This window comes from Rhinoderma darwinii, chromosome 1 (genome assembly GCF_050947455.1).
Source record: "Rhinoderma darwinii isolate aRhiDar2 chromosome 1, aRhiDar2.hap1, whole genome shotgun sequence".
Taxonomy (NCBI): Eukaryota; Metazoa; Chordata; class Amphibia; order Anura; family Rhinodermatidae; genus Rhinoderma; species Rhinoderma darwinii.
The window spans coordinates 88,086,821-88,109,966 of NC_134687.1; the positions used below are offsets into that span (position 1 = coordinate 88,086,821).

General features: G+C 40.5%; 1 protein-coding gene across 1 annotated transcript in view; it reads right to left on the reverse strand.

The window, feature by feature from the left end:
• LOC142751644 (cytochrome P450 4V2-like) overlaps positions 1-23,146 on the reverse strand; it is an 82,684-nt gene continuing 59,538 nt past the window's right edge. The window contains exons 7-11 of the mRNA XM_075860159.1: positions 20,024-20,224; positions 11,940-12,042; positions 9,501-9,635; positions 3,970-4,149; positions 1-888 (exon numbers count right to left, since the gene is read on the reverse strand). Coding sequence (XP_075716274.1) covers positions 713-888; positions 3,970-4,149; positions 9,501-9,635; positions 11,940-12,042; positions 20,024-20,224 — 795 coding nt within the window. The 3' untranslated portion in view covers positions 1-712. The remainder of the gene's footprint in view (positions 889-3,969; positions 4,150-9,500; positions 9,636-11,939; positions 12,043-20,023; positions 20,225-23,146) is intronic.

The window sequence follows — 23,146 nt, forward strand, 5'->3', positions numbered from 1 at the left end:
TTAAAAACCAATTACCAAACTTTATTGGAATTTTACAGAATACAAAGCATAATTGAACATGGAATAATACATTCAATCCTTAGACAGTGTAAGCAAGATTCTAGAACGCATCTCACAAGCATTTGGCTTTATCGCTGTATTTAAACATATCTTTTTCAGGTAGATAAAATGGCAAAGCTTGCATAGTTATAAGCCATAGTAGTGATAATAGTCATATCTGTAAGATGTACTGAGTGACTGCAGTTTCAGGCCTTTTCTTGTGAAACTCCCTCCCCAAAGGTTTTTATTTTAGATTTTTATTTTATTGTACTTCTATAGTACATATCTTCTTTATTCAGAAAAGGACCTTGTTTATTAAGGTGTCCCTGACAGTTCCGTCTACCATAAACTGCCCATAGCAACCAGTCAGAGCTCAACTTTCATATTTTAAATTGCTCCAGAGAAAGTAAAGCTGTACTGTGATTGGTTGCTATGGGCATCAGGGCCAGTTTTAGTAAATGAGGCCCAATGACTTTTCTGCGTTTCAGGCTCCCTTACAAATATTAAATATCCTGAGCAGTAAATACAACTTCAATATTAAACCCAGATATGACTTAAATGTTTAGCCAGTACAATCTCAACATCACCAGGCACAAACACGAAACTATTTATAATTAATAACAATTTGAGATACAATGCGTCATCTCCTCATGCCGGGGTTGTTTCATACGGTTTAGAGAGCAGAGTTGGTTTCTCTTTTGTGCAGCTCAATCCATATCCCATCCTGTGGGCGAAGAATGAGTTCTCCAACAAGACAAATATCTTCACGGTTCTGGCTTGCTTTTACAGTAAAGTTTCGTAAAATGGCTGATAACACCACCTTCTCCTCCATTAGAGCAAAGCGTTGGCCTGTGTAAGACGAGACATAGAAAAAAAACGTGTAAAAAAAACTCTGTGTGAACTGGCCCTTATAGTCAATTTTCAATCAGAACTGCGTTCACAATTCTCCTGGCTTCTGAGATGAAAACTCCCAGAATTCTATACTGTATGAATAATGATAGATAAAAGAAAAAAGGACACGGCGCCAGATGGAAGTGATAGAAGAGGTTTGTTTTTCCAGGGAAACAAAATATATGCTTCCTTTTCAAAATTGCAAATACTGGCAGGTAAATGCAAAGAGGTGCAAGCTGCTGCCGATCCCCAAACGCAAACACCAAAAGGAGTTGCCTTGATGAAAATTGTAAAGAAATTGTAAAGAATTGTAAAGAAAATAAAATAAAAAAGAGGGATACTGTAGGCGCTGGTTGGTTGATAAAACTTGGTTTATTGCATAAAAGTAAGGTAAACAGATTGCTACGCGTTTCAACACCGGACCGGCGTCTTCCTCAGGAATAAAACCTGCCTGAGGAAGATGCCAGTCCGGCGTTGAAACGCGTAGCAATCTGTTTACCTTGCTTTTATGCAATAAACTAACTTTTATCAACCAAGCAGCGCCTACAGTATCCCTCTTTTTTATTTTATTTTATTTACAATTTTCTACTGTATGAATGTCAGGTCAGAGGCTCTTTACAGATTCTTTACATAATAATCTAATCTTGGAAAAATTAACTTTTCTAGACTGTAGTGCAACCGTCACAATGTGAGTTACAATATGGGTTCTCTGGTAAGTTGTCAGGGGTGTGCCTGTTCACAATTTCATGACTGGCTCCAGTAGCAATCAGCAGAATTAATGGTCTGTGCTATTTTAAATTATTTAACGCCTTAATTTGGGCCTTTTGGATGAAGTAATTTTTTTATGTTTTATCATTGCCACATTTCAAGAGCCATACATTTATTTCTCTGTAGAAATAGCCGTACGTGGGCCGAGTTTAAGTTTTTATTGGCACCATTTTGGGGCACATACTGTCTATAATACAAACACCAATTCCGGCATAGTTTTTTTTGCAATTTTTTTTTGTACAGGTCAGTTTTTTCATGTTTTATTATTTTTGCAAAAAAATTAATATGTTGTGTTGCCGCATTTCATGATCCATAATTTTTTCATTTTTACATCGAAGTAGATGTATGAGAGCTTTTTTGTAAAAGAAGTTTTCGATTTCATTGGTACCCTTTTGGGGTATACAGAATTTGTTTTCATAAAATTTTATAAAAAATAAAATTGGTGGGAGGAATGGGAAAAAAACAGCATGTGCCGAATACTTGAGTGATTTATTAATTTGTAAATATAAAAGTTGTTTCTTTGTTTGAACTTTATTTTTTTGTCCTTCTAGGGGACTTATAGGCTGCGGTTCTTTGTTCGCTTACATAATGCTTTTGAATACCTAGCATTACAAAATATTATTGCCTGTCAGTGTATCACAGGCAATATATTAGGTCATTCCTCTGGAATGGCCCAAGAGGCCGATGCTTATGGCAGACCTGGAGACCATTATTAGTCCCCCAGCTGCCATGCTAAACAATTGGCACCCTTCATTCTCGTTGCCAAGAGTCGATAGACTGACAGAGGGAGCCCCCTCCCACTGTATAGCTACTTAGATGTTAGGGTCAACAGGAAATAAACGGCCAGTATCAGAGGTATTGCGTCGTCTGGTACAGATTGGCTGAAATGGTTTTGATGGGCAACGTAGCTGTATGAGGATTTGTTTTTTGAAGAATGTGTTTCAATCCATAGACAGATACAGATGTAGCCAAGTTTATATTGACTGCAGCATAATATCACACAACAAAAGCCATTGAAAAGTTACTGAAAAAGTCAAGTTATAGTTTCTTGACATTGTGTATTTATTGTTAAAAGTCTAGATAAAGATGGCTACATCTGTACCTATGGCAGCCCTGAGGGCCTTTGTTATGGTCCAAGCTATCATGGTAACCCATCGCAACCTTTCGATCGTGTCACTGGGCTCCGATGGGCTGATAGAAGGAGTTCCCTTCCTCTGTAATGCACCTTAGATGTTGCGGTAAATAGGGGTTAAACAGACAGGTTTTTCTGATCCCGGCCATTACAGCAGGAGCTGGCTGTCAATTACAGCTGAGCCACTGCTGTAGATCTAACTGAGGTAAGTGTACATCAGGGAACCTTAAGGCTGGGTTCACACGACCTATTTTCAGGCATAAACGAGGCATATTATGCCTCGATTTACGCCTGAAAATAGGGCTACAATACGTCGGCAATCATCTGCCCATTCATTTGAATGGGTTTGCCGACGTACTGTGCAGATGACCTGTAATTTACGCGTCGTCGTTTGACAGCTGTCAAACGACGACACGTAAAAATACAGCCTCGTCAAAAGAAGTGTAGGACACTTCTTTCAGACGTAATTTGAGCCGTTCTTCATTTAACTCAATGAAGCACAGCTCAAAATTTACGGCTGTCAGAGAAGCCTCGCAAAATGCGAGGAGGAGCATTTACGTCTGAAACGAGGCAGCTGTTTTCTCCTGAAAACAGTCTGTCTTTTCAGACGTAAAAGCCTGCTATCATGTGCACATACCCTTAGGGAAAACAATACATGACGTATATTTACATTAAGGTGCCTTAAGAGTTACCTTTGGGGTATGTTTACATGGCGTATTTTCAGGTGTATTTCATAGCGTGAAATGCTCGTATTACGCTCTGAAATATACTTGAAATATGCCTGCTAATAGCTTCCCTTTCATTTTAATGGGAAATAGACTGTATAGTTCATTTGAGGCATTTGAGCGTAAAAATACGCTTTGTAAAAAAGTGACATTTCGCTTTCTGAACCATTTTCCGAGCGGATTTTCTTTTGACATGACAAAGAATGCTGTTAAAATATGCCTAAAAATATGCTTAAAAAATGCTTGCAAAAATCAAATACGCTTTGAATTCAGAGGCTATTTTCTCTTGAAATCAGTACAGAAATACATTTACAAAATCACCAAACTGTATAGCCAGAAAAAATGTGCAGAAATCCACTAAAACTGCTGCATACATACATGTTTAGCCATTGTGTTACGCATTTCACAACTCACCAATGCAGTTCCTGAGACCAGCAGAGAACGGTACGTATGCATATGGATTACGTCCACTTGCATTCTCAGAGAAAAACCTTTCTGGCTTAAATTCTTCAGGTTCAGGAAAATATTCTGGATCGCGGTGCAGAGCAAAAGGCACAATCACTGCATTCACACCTTTTGGTATTGCATAACCTCCTGTAGAATGAAACAAAGTCATACATGGCTTCATTATATTCGTATATTATATAACACACTTGTTGTCTCTCGTGTCTTTTTAAATTTTCCAACACAAAGTATCAGATTGTAATTTATGCAATTACAAAAATGTCTATTCCCGTTTTTATGCACTAGATGACAGACTGTCCCATTAACCCCTTAAGGACGCAGCCTAGTTTGGGCCTTAAGGCTCAGAGCCCATTTTTCAAATCTGACATATTTCACTTTATGTGGTAATAACGTCGGAATGCTTAAACCTATCCAAGCGATTCTGAGATTGTTTTCTCGTGACACTTTGGGCTTCATGTTCGTGGTAAAATTTGGTCGATATATTCAGTCTTTATTTGTGAAAAATTGCAAAATTTAGAGAAAATTTACAAAAAATAGCATTTTTCAGAATTTAAATGCATCTGCTTGAAAAACAGACGGTTATACCACCCAAAATAGTTACTAGTTCACATTTCCCATATGTCTACTTTAGATTGGCATCGTTTTTTGAACATTATTTTATTTTTCTTGGACGTTACAAGGTTTAGAACATAAACAGCAATTTCTCATATTCTTAAGAAAATTTCAAAAGCCTTTTTTTGAAGGTGCCAGTTCAGTTCTGAAGTGGATTTGAGGGGCCTATGTATTAGAAACCCCCATAAAACACCCCATTTTAAAAACTAGACCCCTCAAAGTATTCAAAACAGCATATAGAAAGTTTTTTAACCCTTCAGGCATTTCACAGGAATTAAAGCAAAGTGGAAATGAAATTTGCAAATTTCATTTTTTCTGCTGAATTTCAATATTATTCAATTTTTTTTTAGTAACAGAGAAGGTTTTACCAGAGAAACACTACTAAATATGTATTGTCCAGATTCTGCAGTTTTTAGAAATGTCCCACATGTGTCTCTAGTGCGCTCGTGGACTAAAACACAAGCCCTAGAAGCAAAGAAGCACCTCGTGCATTTTGAGGCCTCTTTTTTATTAGAATATATTTTAGGCAGCATGCCAGGTTTGAAGAGGCGTTGAGGTATCAAAACAATGGAAACCCACCAGAAGTGACCCCATTTTGGAAATTACACCCCTCAAGGAATTCATTTATGGTTTTTGTTATCATTTTGACCGCACAGTTTTTTCACAGCACCTATTTGAATTGGGCTGTGAAATGAAAAAAATGATATTTTTTCCAATAAAATGTCATTTTTGATCAAATTTTCTTATTTTCACAGGGAACAACATACCCCATTTTGTTGCCCAATTTGTCCTTAGTGCGGCAATACCCCATTTGTGGTGATAAACTGCCGTTTGGGCCCATGGGAGGGCTCAGAAGGAAAGGAGCGCTATGTGTTTGTTGGAGTCCAGATTTTGCTGGATTGGTTTTCGGGTGCCATGTCACATTTGCAGAGCCCCAGAGGTATCAAAGCAATGGAAACCCACCAGAAGTGACCCCATTTTGGAAACTACACCCCTCAAGGAATTCATTTATGGTTTTTGTTATCATTTTGACCGCACAGGTTTTTCACAGCACCTATTTGAATTGGGCTGTGAAATGAAAAAAATTATATTTTTTCCAATAAGATGTCATTTTTGATCAAAATTTCTTATTTTCACAAGGAACAACATACCCCATTTTGTTGCCCAATTTGTCCTTAGTGCGGCAATACCCCATTTGTGGTGATAAACTGCCGTTTGGGCCCATGGGAGGGCTCAGACGGAAAGGAGCGCTATGTGTTTGTTGGAGTCCAGATTTTGCTGGATTGGTTTTCGGGTGCCATGTTGCATTTGCAGAGCCCCAGAGGTATCAAAGCAATGGAAACCCACCAGAAGTGACCCCATTTTGGAAACTACACCCCTCAAGGAATTCATTTATGGTTTTTGTTATCATTTTGACCGCACAGGTTTTTCACAGCACCTATTTGAATTGGGCTGTGAAATGAAAAAAATTATATTTTTTCCAATAAGATGTCATTTTTGATCAAAATTTCTTATTTTCACAAGGAACAACATACCCCATTTTGTTGCCCAATTTGTCCTTAGTGCGGCAATACCCCATTTGTGGTGATAAACTGCCGTTTGGGCCCATGGGAGGGCTCAGACGGAAAGGAGCGCTATGTGTTTGTTGGAGTCCAGATTTTGCTGGATTGGTTTTCGGGTGCCATGTTGCATTTGCAGAGCCCCAGAGGTATCAAAGCAATGGAAACCCACCAGAAGTGACCCCATTTTGGAAACTACACCCCTCAAGGAATTCATTTATGGTTTTTGTTATCATTTTGACCGCACAGTTTTTTCACAGCACCTATTTGAATTGGGCTGTGAAATGAAAAAAATGATATTTTTTCCAATAAGATGTCATTTTTGATCAAAATTTCTTATTTTCACAAGGAACAACATACCCCATTTTGTTGCCCAATTTGTCCTTAGTGCGGCAATACCCCACTTGTGGTGATAAACTGCCCTTTGGGCCCATGGGAGGGCTCAGAAGGAAAGGACCACCATTTGGCCTACTGGAGCTTTTCTGGTGCTAAGTCATGTGTGCAGAAGCCCCTGAGGTACCAGTACAGTTGAAACCCCCGAGAAGTGACCCCATTTTAAAAACTACACCCCTTAAGACATTCATCTAGAGGTGTAGTGAGCATTTTGACCCCACAGGTACTGTGTAAAAGATAATGCGCAGCAGATGGTGCAGTGTGAGATTTGCAATTTTATATATGTATATGCCATTTCAGTGTCCAATATAGTGTGCCCAGCATGCGCCACCGGAGATATACACCCCTTAAATTGTAATGTGGGTTCTCCTGGGTACGACAATACCCTACATGTGGCTGTTATCAGCTGCCTGGGCATACGGCAGGGCTCAGAAGGGAAAGATGAGGGGGGTAAGCTGTGCGGAGTGCATCAGGGTAAATTAAAAATCAAGGGATGTATGATACATTTTAAAACAATCTTTTATACAGAGCCCTGGTTTTTCGGGACACGTGTCACATTGGTATATTGTGTTCTTCCTTATCCCCCTCTTATAGCAGACTCTGCACCTCTTTTGACTCTTTCCCTTTCCACCGGTTTGGGGACCTTCTCCTGGAAAGTGTTGCCCTGGTACGATGCGTGTGGCCTCGCTTCCAGAAGTACTGGGTGCCCCCCCTTCCTGGTCCCTAAAGATTAGATCTTGAAATTCCAGGAAAGTTCCCCTCTGGCCTGCACATCGACGTAGCACATACGCATTGTACAAAGCCATCTGTATGATGTGCCCGGCCAGCTTCTTATACCACACCGCATGGCGCTGTAGGGCTTCAGGACTTGATTTGACAAGTCCATCCCTCCCATGTACCTATTGTAGTCCAGGATGCAGTCTGGTTTGGGGGTGGCCTTTCCTTCATATATCCTAAACCTGTAGGTATACCCTGATGCACTCTCGCACAGCTTATACATCTTCACGCCATACCTTGCCCTCTTACCTGGCAGGTACTGGCGGAATTGAACCCTCCCTTTAAAATGTACCAGGGACTCATCAATAGAAAAACACTTCTCGGGGGTGTATGCTTGGGAAAACCGGGCACTGGAACGGTCTAATAGGGGTCTCCGTTTATACAAACGGTCAAAACTGGGGTCATCTCGGAGTGGGCACGGCTCATTATCAGTATAATGTAAGAAGCGAAGTATTGCCTCATTTATTTATTTTTTTAGGTTCCAGTTCATTTCTGAAGTTGCTTTGAGGGGCCCATATATTAGAAACCCCTATCAAACACCCCATTTTAGAAACTAGACCCCTCAAAGTATTCACAACAGCATTTAGAAAGTTTATGAACCCTTTAGGTGTTTCACAGAAATTTAGAGCAAAGTAGAGGTGAAATTTACTCTTTTTATACCATTTTTTTTATAACACAAAAGGATTTATCAGAGAAACACAAATTAATACTTATTGCCCAGATTCTGCAGTTTAGAGAAATATCCCACATGTGGCCCTCGGGCGGTAATGGACTGAAGCACCGGCCTCCGAAGCAAAGGAGCACCTAGCGGATTTTGAGCCCTCTTTTTTATTAGGCACCATGTCCGGTTTGAAGAGGTCTTGTGGTGCCAAAACATTGGGAACCCCCCAAAAGTGACCCCAATTTGGAAACTAGACCCCTTGAGGAATCCATTGTAGTTTTCTTGGGGTGCATGCGGCTTTTTGATCAGTTTTTATTCCATTTTTAGGTGGCGTGGTGACTAATAAACAGCAATTCTACTATTGTTTTTGTATACTTTTTTTTTTACAGCGTTCACCGTGCGCTATAAATGATATATTAACTTTATTCTGCGGGGCGATACGATTACGGCGATACCAGATGTTTATAGGTTTTTTTTATGTCTTATGGCGTTTGCACAATAAAATACGTTTTGTAAACAATCATTCACTTTTTGTGTTACCTTATTCTAAGAGCCAGAACGTTTTTATTTTTCAATCAATAAAGCCGTGCGAGGACTTATTTTTTGCGTAACGAACTGTATTTTCCATCAGTACCATTTTTAGGTACATGCGACTTTTTGATCTCTTTTTATTCCATTTTTTGGGAGGTGAAGTGACCAAACAATTGTGATTGTGGTACGGTTTATTAATATTTTTTTTTACGGCGTTCACTGTGCGGGATAAATAACAAAATAATTTTGTAGTTCAGGCCGTTACGGACGCGGCGATACCAATTATGTATAGTTTATTTGTTTGTTTATATATTTTTATTAATAATAAAGGACTGATAAGGGAAAAAGTGGGACTTTTACTTTTATTACTTATTACTTTTAAAACTTTTATTTTCTTATTTTTACACATCTTTTTTTAACTTTTTTTTTACTTTATTACTTTGTCCCACTAGGGGACTTGAGGGCAGGAGGCCCTGATCGCTATTCTAATACACTGCACTACATGCGTAGTGCAGTGTATTAGAACTGTCAGCTACTCACTGACAGCAAGCATAGTGGGTCCTGACGTTGTCAGGACCCACTAGGCTTCCGTCTATGGCATAGCCGGACGCCATTGTTTGGTGTCCGGTTGCCATAGTCACCATCGCCGGCCGCTATCGCGTAGCAGGCCGGCGATGGCAGCTTAACCCCTAAAAAGCCGCGATCTCTATAGAACGCGGCTTTTAAGGGGTTAATCAGCGGGGACACAGCGATCGGTCCCCGCTGTAGGAGCTGTGACAGCTGCTGAACAAGACAGCAGCGTCACAGCTCCTGTATGTGTCGGGAGGACGGCCGAAACGGCCGTTACTCCCGAGACGTACTATTACGGCATGGAGCGCGAACGATACAGCTGCCATGACGTAATAGTACGTCAAGGAGCGGGAAGGGGTTAAGGTAAAGCTCCTTACTAATGGTGCAATCTTCAGTAATGGTTCGTGCAAAGAATGGCACTGAAGGGAAAAGTCGAAGAGCTTCTTTAACAACTGCTTCAAGATATCGTAGCTTCTTCATATCATCCATTGTCACTGGTCGGTCAGACTGACCTAATGAGAATTACACATTGAAAGTAACTTTATACACAAGAAAAAAATATGCATTTGTTGACACATTAAGTTGAAAAAACATTCATTACTTTACTTTAGGAATTTTAAGTAAATCCTTAAATAGCAATTCTTGTTAGATATACAAACATCTAGTCAGGTCCATATTATTTCCAATAGTTAAGTATGGCAGATTCAGTAAAGATTTTAGGTTTAGTTCGAAGGACCAGTAAAGTATCTGAGTAGAGCAAAAATTTATTTAGTAATTAGTCAAATCAAATTATTGCGGCAACAATAAATTTTCTTTATGCCAATGATAACGTGGATTTACAATATTTAAAGAAGTTCTCAAGAAAGTTAACATTGTTGCCAGATCCTAACGATAGGCTATCAAAGTTTGATCATTGGAGGTCAATCCTCGTTGACCCTGGCAGATCATTACAATCAAGGGGCCGCCGTCATGAACAAGACATCTTCACTCACAGTCTGTCCCTCATGGACTACAAACTTTGCGAAGGAAAAAGATTTGTTCTCTCGCTAAAGGGTGAATGAAGGCTAGCGATGCGTTGGGGAAGCGGAATACACCAAATGACGCATGACGCATTATGACTTGCTGATGCAGCACAGATGACAAAGGTGCAGGGAGGGAGGAAGTAAAGAATGTTCTGTACATTGGTCGAAACACAAGAGGATGGAGCATGACCAATACGCAAGGAGAAGAGCTGTGGGAATAGTCATGTCATGGACATGACACAGAGAGCATTATGGACCACTATCACTAGCATGGCCTACCTATGAAAAATAAAACTAATGAAACTGACAGAACTAAGGAGAGGAGGTTAGATAGGTCTTGTAGACACTGCTTAACTCAAAGGAGTTTTCTTACGCCTCGTGCACACTTCCAAAACCGTTTTCACGGCCGTTTTTGACGGATCCGTGTGCCCATTTAAGCGGCCGCATGCACTCCCGTGTGCACTCTGTGTTTCCATTTCCGAGCGCCGAGCATGGTACTGTCCAGGGTGCTGAAAGAGTTAATGGGCTGCACTGATCGGCGGTAACTCTTTCAGCACCCTGGACAGTACCATGCTCGGCGCTCTGAAAATACAATTTTAATGAAACTAAAAAAAATAAAAAATAAGTTCATACTTACTTTCCTCCTGTCCGGCCTCCAGGGATGACGTTTCATCCATGTCACCGCTGCAGCCAATCACAGGCTGTAGTGGCGGTCACGCACGTCAGGATGACGTCAGAAGGCCAGCCTCCAGGGATGACGCTTCATCCCACGTGACCGCCTCTGCAGCCAATCACAGGCTGCAGCAGCCTCTGCAGCCAATCACAGGCTGCTGTGTCATACAGGTAGGTTGGACAGGAGGAAGAAGAGGCATTCGTCTCAAAGACAACGACCAGGTACGTATGAACTGCTTTATTTTATTTTTAATCAGCAGACTCTTTTCTCTATCAGTGATTGATAGAGACAAGTGGCTGCAGATTAGTGTAATATTTCTGTAATGTATTTCTGCCCGGCCATTGCAAGGCAATGGCTCCGTCACACACGGACGGCACACGGATGCCTTCCGTGTGCCTTCAGTTTTTTTGATGGCCCCATTGACTTGCATGGACCTCACGGTCACGGAATCTCGGACCAAAGTAGGACATGCTCTACTTTGGATCGGAACGGAGCAACGGGACCGTCAAAAAAACTGAAGTGTGCATGTCCCCATTGAAATGAATGGGTCAGGGTGCTAGCCGTCAGGAAAACGGCTAGCACCCTGAAGAAAAACACTGAAGTGGGCATGAGGCCTTATAATGATCATTTATGAGAAAACCCCTTTATCTTAATTCATATGGCCTTGAGGAAATAAGGGAAAGGGAAGATAAGATCGAAACCTTTAAATATGTTAAAGCTTTAAATAAGGTTCAAGAGGTAAGTGTTTTTAATAATAAACTAAACACAAGAATAAGGAGGCACAATCTGAAATTAGTTGGTGGGAAGAAAATTATTTTACAGTGAGAGGAGAAGATGCTTGGAACGAACTTCCAGCAGATGTGGTTGGAAAATCAACAGTAAGTGAATGTAAACATGCCTGGGATACACATACATCTATCCTAAGATTAAAAAATAATAATATAGGGGCAGACTAGATAGACCATGGGGACTTTTTCTGCCAACAATCTTCTAGGTTTCTAATGGAGCTGTTCCTTATTTTGCCTGACTGGACTGTGTATAACACGGGCTTGTGTTTTTCATCAACAGAGTAGCAAATAACAATTTGGCTACGGAATAACTTATTGGTAGGCAGATTTTACCAAATATGTCGTCCAGCTCTTTGTGTACTTTTTTCTGAACCTCTGGATGGGATCCCAATAAAAACAAAGACCAGTTAAGTGCAGCAGCTGTGGTATCATGACCCTAAACATACAAACGTATAAATGTTAATGCTTTGTTGTGCCAAACTTATATTGAAAAGCACAATTATGTTTTAAAATCTATATAATACAATATTTATTCGTATAAATGAACAAATTTTTACCATTATTTTAAATTTTGCTACTTTAATTTATGCATTGAAAAATATTATCATTTATAGCGATCACTATTTAGTTTTGCATTTTAATACACCCATTGGAAACTCAATTTTATAAATATAAAATTTAACCGGATTCCTTTTGTAAACTACCTATTTATATACTAAATTTTTGAATAAATGTAAAATAAATGTTAAATATTGATATTAACAGCAGCAGCCATTCATTATCTAAGAGCCTGTTCACATCAGCGTTGGCTTTCCGTTGAGCGGTTCCGTCGGAGGTTTCCGTTTGCATCACCATTGATATCAATGGTGACGGAAACATTGCTAATGGTTTCCGTGTCACCATTCCGGCAGTTTTCCGTTTTTTTCGACGGAATCAATAGTGCAGTCGACTGCGCTATTGATTCCGTCAAAAAAATGGAAACCTGCCGGATTATTTTTAAATGGATGATTTTTAAATGAATGATTATACACTGTTCTTTATTGAGACTTTTTAACCCCTTAATTACCAGCCAATTTTAAACCTTAATGACCAAGGTATTTTTTAAGTTTTTCCATCGTCGCATTCCAAGAGCTATAACTTTTTTATTTTTGCGTCGATATAGCTGTATAAGGTCTTGTTTTTTGCGGGACAAGTTGTATTTTTTAATAGCCCCATTTTGGGGTACATGTTATTTATTGATTAACTTTTATTAACTTTTTTTTTGGGGGGGGGGATAGAAAAAAACCTGAAATTTCTTGCGTCATAAATCTACGCCGTTTACCATGTGGTATAAATAACACAATAACTTTATTCAGCGGGTTGTTACGATTGCAACGATACCAAATTTGTATAGATTTTGTATATTTTACTACTTTTACACACTAAATTATTTGTTCTTGTGTCTCCATATTTGAAGAGCCATAACTTTTTTATTGTTCCGCCTATGCGACTTTTTGATCACTTTTTATCACATTTTTTTAAGTCAGGATTCACAGAAAACAGCAATTTTCCATTGTTTTTTATTTTATTTTTTATGGCGTTCACCGTGCGGGTTAAATAATGTAAAAGCTTTATAGTCGGGGTCGTTATGGACGCGGCAATACCAAATATGTGTAACTTTTTTGCTTTATTTTGTTTTTTAATAGTAAAGCATTTTGTAAGGGGAAAAAGTGGGTTTTTCATTATTTTTTTTCACATTTTTTTTAATTAACTTCATTAAACTTTTTTTTACTTTTTTACTAGTCCCACTAGGGGACTTTAATATGCGATCATCCGATCACTTTTATAATACACTGCAATACTTTGTATTGCAGTGTATTACTGCCTGACTGTTTAAAACGGACAGGCGTCTGCTAGGCCATGCCTCTGGCATGACCTAGCAGGCATTCACTACGGGCAGACCTGGGGGCTGTTATTAGGCCCCCGGCTGCCATCGGAGACACAGACACTCGGCAATCTTATCGCCGGGTGTCAGTGGGATGAGAGGGAGCTTCCTCCCTCTCTCCAAAACAATACAGATGCGGCACTCGCTATTGAGCGCCGCATCTGAGGGGTTAAATGGGTGAGATCGATACTGATATTGATCTCACCCGTTAGAGCAGGGATGCCCCCAGCCCTCAGCTACCTCTGGTAGCTGAGAGCAGGGACATTTAACGACTCCCTGCTCTGTTTATTTATTCCGATGCAGCGCCGTGAAAAATTTTATGCATCAGAATAAAGCCCATTAGTGGCCGCCGTGAAAAGGTGTATTGGCGGTCACTAACGGGTTAACCCATTAGTGACCGTTAATACGGCGGCCACTAATGGGCTTTATTCTGATGCATACGACTTTTCACAGCTCTGCATCAGAATAAAGCAGCGCCACCGGGAGCAGTAAAAGCTCCCTGCTCTCATTAAAGTAGGCTTGTCACTTAGGGGTTAAGAGATGAGAGCTGTGTTAGTGGGTGATCAGGGGCCCCCTATTGCCACAACAAAATCTGTACTAGTGAATATAACAAAGGGTCGTTAGCTGTATCAATAGATTAGAAGATTTATTTCATACTTTTTTAATTTTTTTTTGTTTTTTACACTTTTTGGCTCCTTCTTTCCTCTTCTTTTCTATTAGCTGTCTCACTTATTTATTACATAGGGAGGCAAAGGTATACCATGCATTATTTCTATAGACAATAAAAGGAAAAGTTATAAGGGTACTGCTCAATAGAACTAGCAAACTATGAGAGGTAGAGAGAAGGGATGAAATAAGCAGGGCTTGTGCATGGTGTCCTTTTCTCTGTTTTTTACATGTCCAGTTGTTACATACAGGGGCGTTAAAGCTTCCTTAAAAGTGTTTGTATTGTAATGAAAACTTTCAAAAGCACCTTGCCCCTTTTCACCACCAGAGTGCCCTGTTATTATGGTGTCATTATTCTAGGATGTCACTATGCACATCAGGTCATTACACAATGAAGTATACATAGGACCATCAGTTGCACCTTGTAAGGCTCAATTGTGAAAGCAGGCATATTTCATACGTAAAGTGATATTGTGGCCACAATTCAGTGGTTTTCTGAAATTCGTTAGAATCTCAGGAACCGCCTTTAACCCCTTCCCTCTTTAGCCACTTTTGACCTTCCTGACAGAGCTTCATTTTTCAAATCTGACATGTTTCACTTTATGTGGTAATAACTACGGAATGCTTTCATCTATCCAAGCGATTCTGAGAATGTTTTCTCGTGACACATTGCACTTTAAGTTACTGGCAAAATTTGCTCAATATGTTCAGTATTTAATTGTGAAAAACACCAAAATTTAGCGAAGAATTGCAAAAATTATCATTTTTCTCAATTTAAATGTATCTGCTTGTAAGACAGGCAGTTATAATACACAAAATTCTTGCTAATTAACATCCCCCATGTGTCTACTTTAGATTGCCATCGTTTTTTGAACATCCTTTTATTTTTCTATGACATCACAAGGCTTAGAACTTTAGCAGCAATTTCTCAAATTTTCAAGAAAATTTCAAAAGGCTATTTTTACAGGGGCCAGTTCAGTTGTGAAGTTGCTTTGAGGGCCTTATATATTAGAAACCCCAAAAAAGTCACCCCATTTTAAAAACTTCACCTCTCAAAGTATTCAAAACAGCATTTAGAAAATGTCTTAACCCTTTACACATTTCACAGGAATTAAAGCAAAGTAGAGGTGAAATTTACAAATTTCATATTTTTTTGCAGAAATACATTTTTAATAAAAAAAAATTTATAACACAGAAGGTTTTACCAAAGAAATGTAACTCAATATTTGTTGCCCAGTTTCTGCAGTTTTAGGAAATATCCCACATGTGGCCCTAGTGTGCTAATGGACTGAAGCACCGGCATCCGAAGCAAAGGAGCACCTAGTGTATTTTGGGGCCTTATTATTGTTAGAATATATTTTAGGCACCATGTCAGGTTTGAAGGGCTCTTGCGGTGCCAAAACAGTGAAAATCCCCCAAAAGTGACCCCATCTGGGAAACTACACACCTCAAGGAAATTATCTAGGGGTGTAGTGAGCATTTTGACCGCACAGGTTTTTTACAGAAATTATTGGAAGTAGGCCCTGAAAATGACAATCTAAATTTTTTCAAAGAAAATGTAGGTTTAGCGATTTTTTTTCTCATTTCCACAAGGACTAAAGGAGAAAAAGCACTGCAAAATTTGTAAAGCAATTTCTTCCGAGTAAAACAATACCCCACATGTGGTAATAAACGGCTGTTTGGACACACGGCAGGGCTTAGAAGTGAAAGAGCGCTATTTGGCTCTTGGAGCTCAAATTTAGCAGGAATGGTTTGCGGAGGCCATGTCACATTTACAAAGCCCCTGAGGGGACAAAACAGTGGAAACCCCCCACAAGTGACCCCATTTTGGAAACTACACCCATTTAGGAAATTATCTAGGGGTATAGTGAGTGTTTTGACCCCACAGGTTTTTTGCATAAATTATTGAAAGTAGGCAATCTAAATTTTTTCAAAGAAAATGTAGGTTTAGCTAATTTTTTCTCATTTCCACAAGGACTGAAGGAGAAAAAGCAATTTCTGCTGAGTAAAACAATACCCCACATGTGGTAATAACCGGCTGTTTGAACACACGGCGAGGCTTAGAAGGGAAAGAGCGCTATTTGGCTTTTGGAGATCACATTGAGCAGGAATGGTTTGCAGAGGCCATGTCACATTTGCAAAGCCCCTGTGGGGACAAATCAATGAAAACGCCCAAAAAGTGACTCCATTTAGGAAACTACACCTCTTGAGGAATTCATCTAGGGGTGTAGTGAGCGTTTTGACCCCACAGATGTTTCATAGAACTTATTAGAATTGGGCAGTGAAAATAAAAACAATCCCTTTTCTTCAATAAGATGTAGCTTTAGCGCAAATTTTTTCATTTTCTCAACAAATAAAGGAAAAAAAGAAACCAAAATTTGTAAAGCAATTTCTCCCGAGTACGGCAATACCCCATATGTGGTCATAAACTGCTGTTTGGGCAAACGGCAGGGCTCAGAAGGGAAGGACCGCCATTTGGAGTGCAGATGTTGCTGGATTGGTTTCTGGGCGCCTGTGGGCCCAAAACAGTGGAAACCCCCCAGAAGTGACCCCATTTTGGAAACTACACCCCTCAATGCATTTACCAAGGGGTGTAGTAAGCATTTTAACCCTGCAGGTGTTTTGTAGAAATTAGTGTGCACTCGATGTTGCAGAGTGAAAATTTGATTTTTTTCCATAGATATGCCAATATGTGGTGCCCGGCTTGTGCCACCATAACAAGACAGCTCTCTAATTATTATGCAGTGTTTCCCGGTTTTAGAAACACCCTAATCTTTTGCCTGGACATATGACAGGGCTCAGGAGTGAAGAGTACCATGCGGAGTGGAGGCCTAATTTGGCAATTTACAAAGTATTGGTTCACAACTGCAGAGGCTCAAATGTGAAATAATAAAAAGAAACCCCTGAGAAGTGACCCCATTATGGAAACTGCCAAGCTTATGACGCTGGAGACACACACCCCAAAAATTGTTAAAAGGGTTCTCCCGGGTATGACGATGCCATATATGTTGAAGGAAACTGCTGTTTGGGCACGCTGTAGGGTTCAGAGCCGAGGGAGCACCATTTGGCTTTTGGAGAGCAGATTTTGCTTGGTACTATATTTGTTTGAGTATTGCTGGTGTTTCCATTTATAATGTGGGGGTACATGTAAGTGGGGCGGAGTATATAAGGGGCATAGTCAGGTGGTATAATAATGGGGTAAAAAATAATAATAAAATAATCCATAGATGTGTGTTATGCTGTGAAGCAATCCTTTCTGCACAGGCCAGGGTCGCACCGATAAATGGTGTCATTTCTTATCCCCCTTTTGGTCCACACTCCGCGCCTTTGTAGTTTGGGGAATTTTGCTGGGAAAGTGTTGTCCTGGTATAATACGGGCACCGTCGCTTCCAGCGGATATGTTTGGGCTCTCCCCTTCGTGGTTCCCTAATTTTAGGTCCTTGATAAATCGCCTCTTGAAAACAGAAGAAATGTTCCCCTCGGGCACAACTGCATATTTTTTTATTTCCTGACTTATTGGAGCCATAACTAATTTTATTTTTCATAGACGTAGCGGTATGAGGGCTGGTTTGTTGCGGGACGAGCTGTAGTTATTATTGGTACCATTTTGGGGTACATGCAACTTTTTGATCACCTTTTATCCTATTTTTTGGGATGCCAGGTAAACAAAAAAACGCAATTCTGGCACAGCTTTTTTCGGTTTTTTTTATACAGCGTTCACCATGCGTTATAAATTACATGTTAACTTTATTCTGCGGGTCAGTACGATTCCGGCGATACCTAATTTATAGCACTTTTTTTTATGTTTTACAACTTTTTGCACAATAAAATTACTTTTGTAAAACGAATGTATTTTTTCTGTCGCCAAGTTGTGAGAACCATAACTTTTTAATTTTTTTGTCGACGGATGTGTATGAGGGCTTGTTTTTTGCGGGACGAGCTATAGTTTTTATAGGTACCATTTTTGGATACGTGCGACTTTTTGATCACTTTTTATTCTAATATTTGTAGGGCAAAGTGACCAAAAAACTGAAACTTTGGTAAAGTTTTATACGTTTTTTTTTTACGCTGTTCACCGCGTGCAATAAATAATATAATATTTTGATACCTCAGGTCGTTACGGTCGTGGCGATACCAAATACATATGGTTTATTATTATTTTTCAATAATAAAGGACTTGATAAGAGTAAACGGGGGATTGTGTTTTATTTGATTACTTGAAACTTTTATTGTTTTCAAACTTTTATTTTTTGCACTTTTTTTTACACTTTTTTATACTTTTTTTACACTTTTTCTCAAGTCCCACTAGGGGACTTGAAGGTCCAACGGTCAGATTTTTTTTTTCTAATACATTGCACTACCTATGTAGTGCAATGTATTAGATCTGTCAGTCATTCACTGACAGCAAGCCGATTAGGCTTCGCCTCCCTGCGGGGCCTAAATCGGCTTCCGTAATGGCAGAGCAGGAGACCATTGTGTCTCCTGTTGCCATAACAGCAGTCGCCAGTCCTAATTGCCTGTCAGGGCTGGCGATCTGCTAGTAACCGCTACGATGCAGCAATCGCTTTCGATTGCTGCATCGAAGGGGTTAATGGCAGGGATCGGAGCTAGCTCCGGTTCCTGCCGTTACAGGTGGATGTCAGCTGTACAGTACAGCTGACTTCCACCGCTGATGACGCCGGATCAGCTCCTGACCCGGCGCCATCTTGCCGGCAGCTACGGAAGCCGATCAGGCTCCGCCGCCGGGCGGATCTTGACTGGCTTCGGTGCTAGGCAGACCGGGAGGCCAGTATTAGGCCTCCGGTTGCCATTGCAGCCACCGGAACCCCGGCAATTTCATTGCTGGGGTTCCGATGAGCTGCAAACACCTTAAGTGCAGCGATCGCGTTTGAGCGCTGCACTTAAGGGGTTAATGGTGGGGATCGAAGCTAATTTCGGTCCCCGCCATTACAGCCGGATGTCAGCTGTCAGGTACAGCTGAGATCCGGCGATTATGGCACCGACTCAGCTTCTGAGCCGGTGCCAAACATCTGGCGTAAGTATACGACATTTTGTGGGAAGCACTGGCTTTCCATGAAGTATATTTACAGCAAATGTCGGGAAGGGGTTAAGGACTACAAGTATCCTCTCTGATACATGTTCTTTGTAAACAAGGTTGAAAACACATAGGCCTCATGCACACGACCGTAGCCATGTGCACGGCCGTGATTTTCGGGTCGGCCGGCAGCGGACTGTCAGCCGCGAGCTGCCCGCAAATCGCGGGCCATGCACATGTCCGCGGCCATTATTTTCAATGAGCCCGGACCGCAGAACACGGCCGTAATAAGACATGCCCGTTATTTCTGCGGTGCGGGCTCCCGGGCCATGCAAGGACCGTAAAAACGACGGTCGTGTGCATGGCCCCATAGAAATGAATGGGGCCACAATTCTCTCATGGATTTTCGGGGGAATTACGGCCGCAAAAGCATGTTCGTGTGCATGGGACCTTACAGCTTGTATCTGGGGCACTCAGAATATAAAAAGTGTTTGTCCGAGTCAAGCAACTCCATAACCTGATTTATTTAAAAATTAAATGAAAACTGACAAAATATGCAAAGATGCTAAACATATAAAATATTGTAAAGTTTGCTTGGCATGACTGATTCAGAAACAGTTGTCTTTTGTGTGTATCTATGAAATATGACACGGAATTAACCATGTAGCTTTTCAAATCACGCTGCATAGTAATTAAGAAGAGAAAATGCCATCATGTAAGTGTTGTGCGCATCACATGACATTTTTAGCTTTACAAATACAATAATACAGTAATTACATTATAAGTTTATACCTCAAACATGAATGTGTCCACTTCTTCACGAATGTCCTTGTGGCTCAATGAATTGCCTGCCTCATCAGTTACTTTCAGAAGCATATCTAAGAAAGCACTTCTTTTTTTGGTTTTCTTGGTTTCTGTGCTGTCATTATCATCATTATCTTGTTCAACACTGGCTTTGGCATTCTTCAGTTCTTCAGCTCTTTCTAAAATTGTCTAAAAAACAAAAACATTAAAAAAGTTCCAGCTGCACTTTTCATCAAGGGATTTTTTGAGATAGTGAACGTTTTAAGCAGAGCCATAGTGACACAATACTCAGTAGGGATCATCATGTTCCTACGCCCTGGTGATATATGGGGGTTCTAGCACACTGATCTATGGCAATGCGATGATCTACATGTCCGAAGATAGTTAAAAGGGCTTCCACAACATTTCTATGAACTTGAGCCCAGATCAAGCCATGAAAAAGCTCCAGACCAGAGCACATCCACCAAACATTAGAGTTGGTATCATACATTCAAAAAGGAAGCGTTCTCTTGAAATTCGCAAAACCAAAATTTATCATTTAGACTGCCAGATAGTGAAACATGATTCATCACACCAGAGGGCACGTTTCCACTGCTCCAGAGTATAAACGTGGGGTGCTTCATACCACTTTAGTGAATGATTCCACATGGTTGTCTACTATTTACATCAGCCTATAGCTTGTTTATTACTCAATCTGCCCTAAAACTGGATCAGACTGGATCTACATTCAAACAAGAATTCTATATATTGACATAGGCGCTGATATTTTTTTGTTCCAAAAAATTGTCTTGTCCTGTTTTAAAGCCATCTACTGTTCCTACTGTGACCAGCTCCCGAGGCAAACTATTCCACAGATTTTGACACTTATGGTAAAAAAGGCTTGTCACCTGTAGATACTGATCCTTTTCTTTTCCAGACGGAGGGAGTGACTTTTGAGGGGATTTTACATGGAACAGGTTTTCACCATATATTTTGTAAGGGCTATTTATACTCTTATAAGTTAATCGTGTCCCTCCTTAATCATCTAATTTTATGGCTAAATACAGTTAATTCTTTTAATCTTTCCTCATAACTTAGATTCTCCATGCCCCTTATTAGCTTCGTTGCTCTTCTTTGTATTTTTTCCAACTCCAGGGCATCCTTCCTATGAACTGGAGCCCAGAACTGAACTGCATATTCTAGATGAGGCCTCACTAATGCTTTGTAAAGTGATAATATGATATTCCTGTCCCGCGAGTCCATGTCATATTTAATACACGACAATATCTTGTTTGCCTTAGAAGCAGCTGATTGACATTGCATGCTGTTATTTAGTCTGTGATCTACAAGTACACCCAGATCCTTCTCAACAAGAGACTCTTCCAATTTAAGTTCCCCTAGGACATATGATGCATGCAGATTATTAGTGCCTAGATGTATAACCTTACATTTATTTACATTGAACCTCATTTAGCAAGTGGATGCCCAAACACTCAGTGTGTCCAAGTCAGCTTGTAATTTATAAACATCTTCCATAGACTGAACTATACTACATAGCTTGGTGTCATCTACAAAGATAGAAACTGTGCTATTCATCCTATACTCTATATCATTAATAAATAAATGTAATAATAGTGGTCCCAGCACGGAACCCTGGGGTACACCACTTATAACAGTGGCCAATTCCGAGTAGGAATCATTGAATACAACTCTCTGGATACGGTCAATAAACCAATTTTTAATCCATTACAAATTATATTTTCTGACCCTATATACTTTCATTTACCCATTAGGCATCTATGAGTGACAGTGTCAAATGCCTTTGCAAAGTCCAAAACCACTATATACAAAGCGGTCCCTCTTTCCATGCTTCTACTTACCTCTTCATAAAAACAAATCAGTTTGCTTTGAGAACTTCTGTCCTTAGTAAAAAAACATTTTGGCTGTCACTTCTAATCATATTTTTTGTTACATACTCCTGTGTATAGTCCCTTAAGAGCCCCTCAAACATTTCCTACAATAGATGTTAATCTTACTGGTCTATAATTAGTGGCGTAACTATAGGGGTCACAGCGGTCGCAAATGCGACCGGGCCCCGAAGCCAGGGGGCCCACGGCCCCCGCACAACCTCAATGAAAAGTTACTATATTAACAGGGGCCTATGTAATAAACTACTCGGGCCCCCATTACTATAGTAACTGACAGTACTAACCTTCCTTGTTCCGGAGTGCAGCGGAGGTCCTGACGTCACAGCGCTGTGCACAGCGCATGACGTCACAACGCAATGCGCTGCGCACAACATCCCGACCCTGGGAGTCTAAGCCTACTATATGTATTAGGCTGTGTTCACATCAGCGTTGCCCTTCCGTTGAGGGGTTCTGTTGGAGGTTTCTGTCTGGTAACCCCTCAACGGAATGGCAAACTGAAACCTCAGCTTCCGTTTCCTTCGCCATTGATCTCCATGGTAACGGAAACAGTGCTAAAGGTTTCCGTTTGTCACCGTTGTGACAGGGTTTCGTTGTTCTTGACGCAACCAATAGCGCAGTCGACTCAAAACAACGGAACCAATCAATGGTGAGGGAAACGGAAGCTGAGGTTTCAGTTTGCCTTTCCGTTGAGGGGTCACCCAACGGAAACCTCAGACGGAAGGGCAGCGGTGATGTGAACAGGCCCTTACTAATGTTTTTTTTGTGTTTGTGTTTTTTTCGGTCGTTGGACTACGTCAGATTCGAGGACTACTTAGATGACAGATTTATTTTATTATCAATAAAATGGCTAATGAGGGTTGTGTGTTTTTTTTTTATTTCAATAAACCTGTGTTTTCTATGTCTGTATTTTTTTTAAACTTTATTACTTCTGCCTTATTAATAGCTGCTGGCTGATTGACAGCGTCCATTACTAAGGCTTAGTGTTAGCCAGTGAAGGGGCTAACACTAACCCACATTATTATCCCGGTACCCACCGCCTGCTGGGAAGAGTCGGGTACGATCCAGTAACTGACCCTCTGTAGTGATAGTCGTGCACTGGGGCGGCCGCAGGCTGGTATTGATAGGCTGGGAAAAGGCCAAACACAGTGGCCCTTCGCACCCTGGTAATGCTAGCCTGCTGCTGCTGTTTTGTATCTGCTTGGTT